The 12,939-nt window shown below is 40.6% G+C and overlaps 1 protein-coding gene across 3 annotated transcripts in view; it reads right to left on the bottom strand.

Moving 5' to 3' along the window:
• LOC110591916 (cytochrome P450 20A1) overlaps positions 1-12,939 on the bottom strand; it is a 75,083-nt gene that overhangs the window by 23,644 nt on the left and 38,500 nt on the right. Inside the window, exon 6 of one of the 3 annotated variants that reach the window (XM_021702896.2) lies at positions 9,171-9,249. The exons of 1 other annotated variant lie outside the window; for it this stretch is intronic. In XM_021702896.2, coding sequence (XP_021558571.1) covers positions 9,171-9,249 — 79 coding nt within the window. Of the gene's footprint in view, positions 1-9,170; positions 9,277-12,939 lie in introns of all 3 variants that reach the window. One more of the 3 variants, XM_044913384.1, reaches the window with a different exon arrangement.

The following is a 12,939-nucleotide window of genomic DNA, read 5'->3' as shown; positions in this document are numbered from 1 at the left end:
CCACATCTATTGAGAGGATCATATGGTTCTTATCCTTTCTTTTATTAATGTATTGTATCACATTGATTGATTTGCAGATGTTGAACCAACCTTGCAGCCCAGGGATAAATCCCACTTGGTCGTGGTGGATAATCCTTTTAATGTACTGTTGGATCCTATTGGCTAGTATTTTGGTGAGAATTTTTGTATCCATATTCATCAAGGATAATGGTCTGTAATTCTCCTTTTTGATGGGGTCTTTGTCTGGTTTGGGGATCAAGGTAATGCTAGCCTCATAAAATGAGTTTGGAAGTTTTCCTTCCATTTCTGTTTTTTTGGAACAGTTTCAGAAGAATAGGAATTAATTCTTGAAATGTTTGGTAGAATTCCCCTGGGAAGCCATCTGGCCCTGGGCTTTTGTTTGTTGGGAGATTTTTGATGACTGCTTCAATTTCCTTAGTGGTTATAGGTCTGTTCAGGTTTTCTATTTCCTCCTGGTTCAGTTTTGTTAGTTTATACATCTCTAGGAATGCATCCATTTCTTCCAGGTTATCTAATTTGCTGGCATATAGTTGCTCATAATATGTTCTTTTTTTTTTTTTTTTTTAAAGATTTTATTTATTTATTTGACAGAGAGAGACACAGCGAGAGAGGGAACACAAGCAGGGGGAGTGGGAGAGGGAGAAGCAGGCTTTCTGCTGAGCAGAGAGCCCGATGCGGGGCTCGATCCCAGGACTCTGGGATCATGACCTGAGCCGAAGGCAGACGCTTAACAACTGAGCCACCCAGGTGCCCCTGCTCATAATATGTTCTTATAATTGTTTTTATTTCTTTCGTGTTGGTTGTGATCTCTCTTTCATTCATGATTTTGTTTATTTGGATCCTTTCTCTTTTCTTTTTGATAAGTCTGGCCAGGGGTTTATCAATCTTGTTAATTCTTTCAAAGAACCAGCTCCTAGTTTCATTGATCTGTTCTACTGTTCTTTGGTTTCTATTTGATTGATTTCTGCTCTGATCTTTATTATTTCTCTTCTCCTGCTGGGTTTAGGCTTTATTTGCTGTTCTTTCTCCAGCTCCTTTAGGTGTAGGGTTAGGTTGTGTATTTGAGACCTTTCTTGTTTCTTGAGAAAGTCTTGTATTGCTATATACTTTCCTCTTAGGACTGCCTTTGCTGCATCCCAAAGATTTTGAATAGTTGTGTTTTCATTTTCATTTGTTTCCATGAACTTTTTAAATTCTTTAATTTCCTGGTCGACCCATTCATTCTTTAGTAGGATGCTCTTTAGCCTCCATGTACTTGAGTTCTTTCCGACTTTCCTCTTGTGACTGAGATCTAGTTTCAAAGCATTGTGGTCTGAAAATATGCAGGGAATGATCCCAATCTTTTGGTACTGGTTGAGACCTGATTTGTGACCTAGGATGTTATCTGTTCTGGAGAATGTTCCATGGGCACTAGAGAAGAATGTGTATTCTGTTGCTTTGGGATGGAATGTTCTGAATATATCTGTGAAGTCCATTTGGTCCAGGGTGTCATTTAAAGTCTTTATTTCCTTGTTGATCTTTTGCTCAGATGATCTGTTTCAGTGAGGAGGGTGTAAAAGTTCCCCACTATTGTTGTATTGTTGTCCATGTGTTTCTTTGCTTTTGTTATTAATTGGCTTATATAATTGGCTGCTCCCATGTTAGGGGCATAAATATTTACAATCGTTAGATCTTCATGTTGGATAGACCCTTTAAGTAGGATATAGTGTCCTTCCTCATCTCTTATTACAGTCTTTGGTTTAAAATCTAATTTGTCTGATATACGGATTGCCACCCCAGCTTTCTTTTGGTGTCCATTAGCATGGTAAATGGTTTTCCACCCCCTCACTTTCAATCTGGGGGTGTTTTTGGGTCTAAAATGAGTCTCTTGCAGACAGCATATCGATGGGTCTTGTTTTTTTATCCAATCTGATACCCTGTGTCCTTTGATTGGGGCATTTAGCCCATTTACATTCGGGGTAACTATTGAAAGATATGAATTTAGTGCCACTGTATTGCCTGTAAGGTGACTGTTACTGTATATTGTCTGTGTTCCTTTCCGGTCTATGTTGCTTTTAGGCTCTCTCTTTCCTTAGAGGACCCCTTCAGTATTTCTTGCAGGGCTGGTTTTGTGTTTGCAAATTCCTTTAGTTTTTGTTTGTCCTGGAAGCTTTTTATCTCTCCTTCTATTTTCAGTGACAGCCTAGCTGGATATAGTATTCTTGGCTGCATATTTTTCTCATTTAGTGCTCTGAATATATCATGCCAGTCCTTTCTGGCCTGCCAGGTCTGTTGCCAATCTAATGTTTCTACCATTGTAGGTTACAGATCTCTTCTCCCGAGCTGCTTTCAGGATTTTCTCTTTGTCTCTGAGACTCGTAAGTTTTACTATTAGATGTCGGGGTGTTGACCTATTTTTATTGATTTTGAGTGGGGTTCTCTGTGCCTTCTGGATTTTGATGCCTGTTTCTTTCCCCAAATTAGGGAAGTTCTCTGCTATAATTTGTTCCAATATACGTTCTGCCCCTCTCCTCTTCTTCTTCTGGGATCCCAATTATTCTAATGTTGTTCTGTCTTATGGTATCACTTATCTCTCGAACTCTGCCCTTGTGATCCAGTAGTTGTTTATCTCTCTTTTTCTCAGCTTCTTTATTTTCCATCATTTGGTCTTCTATATCACTAATTCTTTCTTCTGCCTCATTTATCCTAGCAGTTAGAGCCTCCATTTGTGATTGCACCTCATTAATAGCCTTTTTGATTTCGACTTGATTAGATTTTTTAGTTCTTTTATTTCTCCAGAAGGGGTTTCTCTAATATCTTCCACACTTTTTTCAAGCCCCGCTATCTTTAAAATCATCATTCTGAACTCTAGTTCCAACATCATACTAATGTCCGTATTGAGTAGGTCCCTGGCAGTCGGTACTGCCTCTTGTTCTTTTTTTGAGGTGATTTTTTCCGTCCTGTCATTTTGTCCAGAGTAGATGAATGAGAGAACAAAATGCTAACAGGGTAACAATGACCCCAGAAAAATATACACTAAACAATTCAGAAGAGACCTGAAACCAGGGGAAAATAAAGGGAAAGAAAGAAAAAAGAAACAGAAAAAGATAAAAACAAACAAACAAAAAAACCAGAATATGATCAAATATGATCAGGCTGGTGCACAGATCAGTGCCACACACTAGATTTTGGGCATATTTTGGTCTGTTAGAATAAAGTGCCTCCCAAAATTTTAAAGAAAGAAAACTTATATATGTACAAAAATAAGGGTAAATATGATGAAGGATGGAATATGATTGTAAAGATGAAAATTAGGAAAGATTTTATAAAAGGAATTGATAAGAAGTTGGTTGAAAAAAGAAAGAAGAGGATTTAAAAAAAAAAAGGCAGGGGAGAATGTGATCAGACAGGAGACTAGAATAAAGCCATTCACTAGAGATTTAGGGTATATTTTGGTCTGTTAGAAGAAACTGTATCCCAAAATTTTAAAGAGAGAACAACTTATATATATATACCAAAAATAAGGTTAACTACTATGAAGAGATAGAATATGACTCTAAAAATGAAAAATAAAAAAGATATTTTAAAAAAGGGATTGATAAGATGTTGGTTAACAAAAGGAAAAAGAAAAATTTTTAAGTAAAAAAAGAAAATTAAAAAAATTAACTTTGAAAGACTAAAGAATCATGGGAAAAAAGCCATAAATTCTATGTGCTGTATTCCCCTAGCGCTGGAGTTCTGCCGTTCTCATTGATCGGTAGACTTGGTCTTGGCTGGCTGTTCTTGCTGATCTTCTGGGCAAGGGGCCAGTTGTGGTGGTTCTCAGATGTCTTTGCCAGAGGCGGAATTGCCCCGCCCTTGCCGGTCCGGGTAAGTAATCTGCTCGGGTTTGCTCTCGGGAGCTTTTGTTCCCTGCAAGCTCCGTACAGCTTTGGAGGACGAGAGTGAAAATGGAGGCCTCCCAATCTCCGACCCAGAGGAGCCGAGAACTTGGGACCCCACTCCTCAGTGCACCCCCAGAGAAAAGCAGTTGATCACTCCTGTCTCCCCGGTCTCCGGCCACACTCCGTGCTCACCCCCCTGTGACCAAGCGTTTCTATCTCTGACACACGACCCCGTGTGGAGTCTCCAAACCCAGCAGATCCCTGCAGTGCACTCCTGTGCCGCTCCTCCCGGGGAGGTAGGGGAGTCTCCCCGGATCTGCCGCTTGTTGGGTCCCTGCTGGAAGAGCAGTGGCCCGACTGTGCCACAGATCACAGTTTATGGCAACCCCGAGCTGAGGGCCCACTCCTCAGCTCCGTCTCTGCAGCCGGCTTCCCCGCTCTGATACCTGGGAGCTCTGCTGCACTCAGGCACCCTCGGATTTTCTGTGACCCCGAGGGTCCTGAGACCACACTGTCCCAGCGAGGGTTCCACCCCCCACTCAGCCACTGGAGCGACATCCCTCAGCAGAGTCGACTACCAAAATTTCCAATTTTGTGCTCCGCTGCTCTATCACTTGCCTGTAGCGGCTGATGGAGGCCCCCTCCCCCACCATCTATCTTCCCGAATATTGCCTCAGATTCACTTCTTCGCACGTCCTACCTTCCAGAAAGTGGTCGCTTTTCTGTTCAGAGAGTTGCTGCTATTCTTTCCTTCGATCTCCTGTTGAGTTCGTAGGTGTTCAGAATGGTTTGATCCCTATCTAGCTGAATTCCTGGGACCAGACGAAATTTAGGTCTCCTACTCCTCCCCCATCTTGCTCCTCCCCTGCTGGACCTCTTTTCTCTTTCCATTTATATTCATTACCTTGATGGTCACTAGTCTCAAGCCTTTAAATACAATCTATGGACTAAACACTCCACATTTATATTTCCAGTCGGGACTTTCCCCTGAACTCCAGATTCATATATCTAACAACCAATTTAGCATCTCCACTTAGACGTCTGAAGTCTATTAAACATATCTACAAATGAACTCTTTTTTTTTTTTTTTTAAGGGAATTGTTTTGAGTTGAGGAGATATCTTTTTTTTCTTTTAAGATTTTATTTATTTATTTGAGAGAGAGAGAATGAGAGACAGAGAGCATGAGAGGGAGGAGGGTCAGAGGGAGAAGCAGACTCCCCGCCGAGCAGGGAGCCCGATGCGGGACTCAATCCTGGGACTCCAGGATCATGACCTGAGCCGAAGGCAGTCGCTTAACCAACTGAGCCACCCAGGCACCCCTACAAATGAACTCTTGATCTTCACCAGCAAAACTGGATTTTCCCAAGTCTGCCCTATCTCCCTAACAACCTCATTTTCCAAATACTCAGGCCTGAAACCTTGGTGTCTCCTTCTCTCTTATACCATACAACTAACCTGTCAGCTAATGTCTGTGTTCTAACTTCAAAATACAAAATTACTCTTCCTTTTTTTTTTTCATTCTCTATTTTCTGCTGCCTACCACCTAGTCCAAGTCATATTTTTTCTCTTGCCTGGTTCATTGCAACAGCCCCTAAATTAGTCTCACTGTTCTGCTCTAGGTGCCTATAATCTATCACAGCAGCCAGAGTGACCCATTAAAAACGTAACTTAGATTAGGGTGCCTGGCTGGCTCAGTCAGTAGAGCATGCAAGTCTTGATCTCAGGGTTGTAAGTTTGAGCCCCACACTGGATGTAGAAATTACTTAAAAATAAAATCTTAAAAAAAAATAAATAACTCAGATTATAACTGCTAAAATCTTCCAGTGGCTTCCTATCTCATAGTAACAACCTAGTCATACAATGAGATACAAGCCAGACAAAATCTGTCCCTCCTCCCCAGTCTTTCTGGCCTCATCTCTTCTATTCCTCTTCTGACTGACGACTCCTGCAAAAAAGTTCCCACCTCCAGGACTTTGCAATTACTTTCCCTCTACATAGAATCTTCTTCCTTTGGACGTGTGGATAGCCACATGATCTGCATTGAATGATTTCCTTATCTCTTGCAAGTGTTATCTCATAAGTCACCTAATCTTAGTGAGGCCCTTCCTAATAACCTTATTCAAAATTGCAAACTCCCCATCCCTAGCACACTCTATCTCCCTTCCTGATTTAATTTTCTCCATAGGCACTTTCCATCTTTTAAAACACTATTTGGGGGTGCCTGGGTGGCTCAGATGGTTGGGCGTCTGCCTTCGGCTTGGGTCATGATCTCAGGATCCTGGATCGAGTCCCACATCAGGCTCCTTGCTTAGCAAGGAGGCTGCTTCTCCCTCTGCCTGCCACTCCCCCTGCTTCTACTCTCCCTCTCTCTCTCTCTGGCAAATGAATGAATAAAATCTTTAAAAAAAAAACAACAAACACTATTCGGTTTACTTATTTATTGTCTGCTGCTTCCCACTATAATTTTTTTGTTTTGTTTATCGACATCTCCCCAGCACCAAAAACATACCAGAATATTATAGATACTCACTAGTTATAGAATTGCATGAATGTAACACATTAGTGATTAAAATGAAAAATTATTAACACTGTGATGCAGTGGTTCCTAATTTTGCTACAGATTAGAATCACCTAGGAAGCTTTTTTAAAGAAATTGTAAAGTAGGGGCACCTGGATGGCTCAGCCAGTTATGCATCTGACTCTTGATTTCAGCTTGGGTCATGATCTGAGGATTGTGAGATCCAGCCCTGGCACTGGGCTCCACACTGGCCTCCACACTGGGCATGGAGTCTGCTTAAGATTCTCTTTCTCGGGCGCCTGGGTGGCTCAGTTGGTTGGGCGACTGCCTTCAGCTCAGGTCATGATCCCAGGGTCCTGGGATCGAGCCCCGCATCGGGCTCCCTGCTCTGCAGGAGCCTGCTTCTCCCTCTCCCACTCCCCTGCTTGTGTTCCCTCTCTCGCTGTGTCTCTCTCTGTCAAATAAATAAATAAAATCTTTAAAAAAAAAAGATTCTCTTTCTCTCCTTCTGCCCCACCCCCCACTTTCGCTCTCAAAAAAAAAAAAAAAAATCATAAAGTACGAGTCACACCTCATACAAATTAAATCCAAATGTTTAGGAATGGAAGCCTGATGTCAATATTTATTATTTTTTTATAGTTTAATTTTTTTTAGTAATCTCTACACCCAGCATGGGACTGGAACTCATGACCCTGAGATCAAGAGTCACATGCTCTTCTGACTGCACCAGCCAGGCACCCCCATATTTCTTAAAAGATTCAGTGTGTAGCAAAGCTTGGTAACTATTGCTGTACATTCTCAACCCTACAAGTACATCAGAATAATCTGCACAGCTTTCATAGAAATATCTGATACCCAGGGCGCCTCTCTCTTAGACTCTGAATAAACTGGTTTACGGTGGGGCCTGATCTTCAGTTTTTTTTGTTTTAAGTTCTGAAGGTGACTTTAATGTACAGACCAGGTTAAGAATGACTCACATAAACAAAGGATGCACTGATCCAGCCATGGCTTCCTACTCACATAAATACGAAAAAAGAATCATTTTCAATAAAAATTTGATTTATGCCAATGTTACAACCCGAGAAACATATCATGTTAGATAATCTACTTTTATTAGAATCACAGAACATAAATTATTAATTTTCATTTTGGATTAATTGAACCAGTATTTGTGAAATACATTTTTTATTAAGGGGAGTTAGTCCTAATGCATCCATCAAGATAATCACAATGGCAATAAAAACCAGAGTGCACTGGCTTTTTTGGACTTATGTTGGACATCAAGGGAATCACTAGAATTGTAAGCCCCATGAGGGCAGGGAATTTTGTCTCCTGCACACAAAATAAAAGAGTGCCTAGCACATAGAGGCCACAAACATTTATTTAAGGAATGAAGGATGACAGTAATAGGAAGCAACACTATTATATATGGAAAATAATCCACTGTTCCAACACAGCCCATGTATTTTAATTTACTCTACTTCCAAAAAAAGAATTGAAGCAGCTCAAAATAAAGGTATTAAAGCATAATAATCATTAAGTTACTGACAGAAGATACACAACCAAAAAAAAAGAAAGAATAATTCTGTGGAGCTATCTTAAACTAAAATTGCTATTTTTCTGTGTAGATTTTATAAAGTTGTAACCAATGCCCGCAAATTTTGAAAATATATGTTGTGTGTTTTTCTAAGATTTTATTTATTTATTTGACAGAGAGAGACACAGCGAGGGAGGGAACACAAGCAGGGGGAGTGGGAGAGGGAGAAGCAGGCTTCCCGCCAAGCAGGGAGCCCAATGTGGTGCTCGATCCCAGGACCGTGGGATCATGACCTGAGCCAAAGGCAGATGCTTAATAGCTGAGCCACCCAGGCGCCCCTGAAAATATGTTTTCACATATTTTATTTATTCATTTGAGAGAGAGACAGAGACAGAGAGAGCACAGAGAGACAGAGGGAGAGGGAGAAGCAGGCTCCCCGCTGAATAGGGAGCCTGATGTGGGGCTCAATCCCAGGACCCTGGGATCATGACCTGAGCCGAAGGCAGACACTTAACTGACTGAGCCACCCAGGCACCAGAGAATATTTTTACTCAATGTTATAATAGCAAGAATTTTTATGTTCCTACATTTTTTACAAATATCTATATAATATTTAAGCTGGTATGATTTAGCAATTCCTAAATTGTTGGACATTTCGATTGCTTCTGATTTTCTATTTATAGAAACAGCACTACAAAAAAATATTCATGATTTTTTTCTTCTCTTAGATAATTTTATCCATTATTTATGACTCTTTTTTTTAAAGCATTCTTTTAAAAAAAATTATTTATTTGAGAGCAAGAGAGATAGAACAAAAGAGAGCACAAATGGTGGAGAGGGAGAAGCAGGCTGCCCACAGGGAGCCCGATGTGGGGCTTGATCCCAGGACTCTGGGATCATGACCTGAGCTGAAGGCAGCCACTCAACGGACTGAGCCACCCAGGCACCCCCATTATTTATGACTCTTAATATGTGTTATCAAATTGCTTTCCCAGGATTGCACCCTTATATTTTCCTGTAGGCTATACCAGCCTCATTCTATAGTGAGTACTAGAGTTTCACTGATTTACTGCTTTTTCCTCTCTTTTAAGAAAAACCTTTATTATAGGAAATGTAGGAGAAAAACATAAAGATAGAAAATATAATGACCTATAATTTCATGATTCACAGATGACCTTATTAAAATTGGGGCACATATCCTTACTATAATTTAAGAGTAGCAAAACTTACCATCTTCATATTGTTTTTTCCGAGTTGTACTTTTATCAAGCGATCCATCTAAAAAGGCTTTGCCAATCTCAGACCAAACCTGAAAATAGGAAAACATACTTATTATCTAGTAAAGTAGATTTTCTAAGTAATACCAAGCAATCTAAGCCAATAATTGAGAAATTCCTATCTTACCAACAGATCTGATAATTAAGTTCTCCCTTTTAAGTGGGCTGCATAATGATTTACTCCATAGTCTCGGAGAATAGAGTGCAAACATATTTTAATAATTTCAGTCAGGGCACTTTAAAACTAATTATAACTAGAAAGTCAAAAGTTTCTTTTCTTTAAAAGATGTAGGAATGGGGAAGAAAAGGATGTGGCAGTAGAGTCAATTTTCAATTTTTTACTATAACAGCACCAGTGGATGAATAAAATTCATAGGGAAATCCAAATTTTTACTTCACCTGTGATACTGATAAGCACTGGCTGAGAACCAGAAAAAAGGTTAAAAATTAGTCTAGGGTATAGAGATAGTAAACAATAAAACAGGCTTCCAGTTGTTTCAAAACTGGATAATTAGCCCCTGAAAAAAACTTTAGCTTATTTAAAAGTTGTGAAAGAATGTAGGGAAAGAATATAACACTCATTAATCAATGCTAAATATTTGAATAATTATTAAGAGTCCTTAACTCTTACCTTACAAAGATACCTTACACATTTTTTAAATGTGAAAAATTAAACTATTAAAATTACTGTGAAAATGTATAGTAAATGTTTATATTAGGAATACCCCTAAAGCAGGAAAGGAGTTTTTTTTTTTAAGATTTTATTTATTTATTTGAGAGCAAGTGAGTGCGCATGAGTGGGGGGGGAGGGGCAGAGGGCCAGGGAGAAGCAGACCACCCCACTGAGCAGGGAGTCCAATGTGGGGCTCAATCCCAGGACCCCAAGATCATTACCTGTGCAGATGCTTAACTGACTGAGCCACCCAGGAGCCCCGGGAAAGGAGTTTCTAAGCATGACACAGAGCAGAGGGCATAAATTAATGATGAGAAAGCTGAATTCATTTAGCAACTCCATTCCAATGAAAAAAAGCTGAACAGACTGAAAAATCAACAACTCTTCTTGGACCCTAAGACAGGAGAGGACCCAGGGTTTAAAGAAACTAGGGAAAACAGGAAGACAGGAAAGGGCCCAAGATTAAAGAGACAGGTGAAATCAGGGAGTTACCTCTTACCGAAGCAGAGACCCACAAGCAGAAACCACCTCAGGAACCAGTCCTGGGGTAGGAAAACCTGAACTGTAATTAACAAATAGCTGGAGGTTCAGTATACACAACTCTGAGAATTAAAAACTCCAGGGAGACCCAATCATAGTCCCAACCCCCTCCCCAAAAAATATTGTGAGATTTACCTTTAAGAGCTCAACCAGGTTCCCACAGTAAATAATGAAGAAACTCCCCCTTGGGCTTCTAGCAGGGAAGCTTGAAAAAAATTTCCTTGAAAAAGGACCTAATTTGAAATAAACCAGAGCACTCTGTTCTTCTTAACAAGGCCTGCCCTCAGAGCCTAACCTGCTGGGGTTTTGTCAGAGCCTAACTGCCTAGGAGAAGGGAAATATCCAATTCCAGTCAGGACTAGCGTTTCATGTGGGAGAAGGAAGAAGGAAGCCATCCTGTCCCACCCAAATGGGGAGGGGAAAAAAAAACTGAGAAACACTTATGAAGTTCACGATCCAGAGGCACAGGCTCACTAAAAGACTGACACCTAATCATAGGACTGTGGGATGCTTCCCCTTTCCTCACACCTCACCATCACATTACTAAAGGCATATTTACACCAGTTTCTTTTACCCAGTTTGTCCAGGGATCAATAAAAAAATTACAAGGGATACCAAAAGGTAAAAAATACAATTTGAAGAAACAGAGCAAGCATTAGAACAATATATGGAGGGGACACTGGAATTATCAGATGAAGAACTAATTAATTAATTAATTTAGAGCATGCGAGAGGGGGTGGGGGGGGAAGTTGGGAGGAGGGGCAGAGGGAGAAAGAGAATCTCAAGCAGGCTCCACGCCCAGCACGGAGCCCGACGTGGGGCTTGCTCTCACAACCCAAGACCATGACCCGAGCCAATACCAAGAGTCAGATGCCCAACTGACTAAGCCACCCAGGCGCCCCCAGGAATTTAAAACAACTCTGCTTAATATGCTGCTAAGGGTTCTAAAGGATCCTTAGGTAAAGGATAAAGCACACAGCATGCAAGAACAGATAGGCAATGTAGGCAGAGAGATGGAAATCCTAACCACCAGAAAGAAATGTTAGAGATAAAAAACACTGTAGCAGAAATGAATGCCTTTTGTAGGCTTATTAGTACACTGGTCACAGCTTAGTAAAGAACCTCTGAGCCAGAGGATACATCAACAGAATCCTCAAAAACCGTTTCTTACAAAATTAAACATACTCTTACCAGCAATCACACCTCTTGGTATCTACCCAAAGGAGCTGGAAACTCATGTCCACACAAAAACCTGCACACAGCTGTTCACTGCAGCTTTGTTCATAACTGCCAAAACTGGGAAGCAACCAAGATGTCCTTTAGTAGATGAATGGATGAGCTGTGGTACATCCAGACAATGCAATACTATTCAGTGCTAAAAGAAATGAGCTATCAAGCCATGAAAAGACATGGATGAAGCTTAAATATAAGTGAAAAATAAACCAATCTGAGAAGTTTACATACTGAATGATTCCAACTATATGACATTCTAGAAAAGGCAAAACTAAGGATACAATAAAAAGGTCAGTGCTTGGGCGCCTGGGTGGCTTAGTCGTTAAGGGTCTGCCTTCAGCTCAGGTCATGATCCCAGGTTCTGGGATCGAGCCCCACATCAGGCTCCCTGCTCGGTGGGAAGCCTGCTTCTCCCTCTCCCACTCCCCCTGCTTGTGTTCCTGCTCTCGCTCTCTCTCTCTCTGTCAAATAAATAAACAAAATCTTAAAAAAAAAAAAATCTTTAAAAAAGGTCAGTGCTTGCCAGAAAGAGGAGGCAGGAGATGAATAGACAGAGGATTTTTAGGGCAGTGAAAATCCTTTGTATGATATTATAATGATAGATATATGTTATTATACATTTGTCCAAACCCACTGAATGTACAATACCAACTGTGAACCCTTGGGGTAATTATGATATGTCAATATAGGTTCATCCTTGGAAAAAAATGCACAATTTTGGTAAGTGATGTCAATAATGGTGAAGGCTATGCATTTGTGGAAGCACAGGGTAAATGAAAGGGGTATATGAAATCTCTGTATCTTCCTCCTTCCCTTTTTTTTTTTTTTTTTTGAGGGAAAGGGAGAAAGAGAATTCTAAACAGGCTCCACACTCAACATGGAGCCCAATATGGGGCTCAATCTCACAACCCTGACCTGAGCTGAAATCAAGAGTTGGATGCTTAACCAACTGAGCCACCCAGGCGCCCCTTTCCTCTCAATTTTATTATAAACCCAAAACTGCTATAAAAAATAAAGCCTTTCTTTTTTTAAAGCCCTATAAATGAAAGCTGAGATAAAAATAAAGCGCTCTTAGGGCATCTGGCTGGCTTAGTCAGTAGAGCATGCAACTCTTGATCTCGGGTCATGAGTTGAAGCCCCACGTTGGGTGTATAGGTTACTTTATTTATTTATTTTTTTTTTAAAGATTTTATTTATTTATTTGAGAGAGAGAATGAGAGAGAGAGAGAGAGAGAGAGCACATGAGAGGGGGAGGGTCAGAGGGAGAAGCAGGCTC

The sequence above is a fragment of the Neomonachus schauinslandi genome, chromosome 3, assembly GCF_002201575.2.
Source record: "Neomonachus schauinslandi chromosome 3, ASM220157v2, whole genome shotgun sequence".
Taxonomy (NCBI): domain Eukaryota; kingdom Metazoa; phylum Chordata; class Mammalia; order Carnivora; family Phocidae; genus Neomonachus; species Neomonachus schauinslandi.
This window is presented reverse-complemented; position numbering and strand designations above follow the sequence as displayed.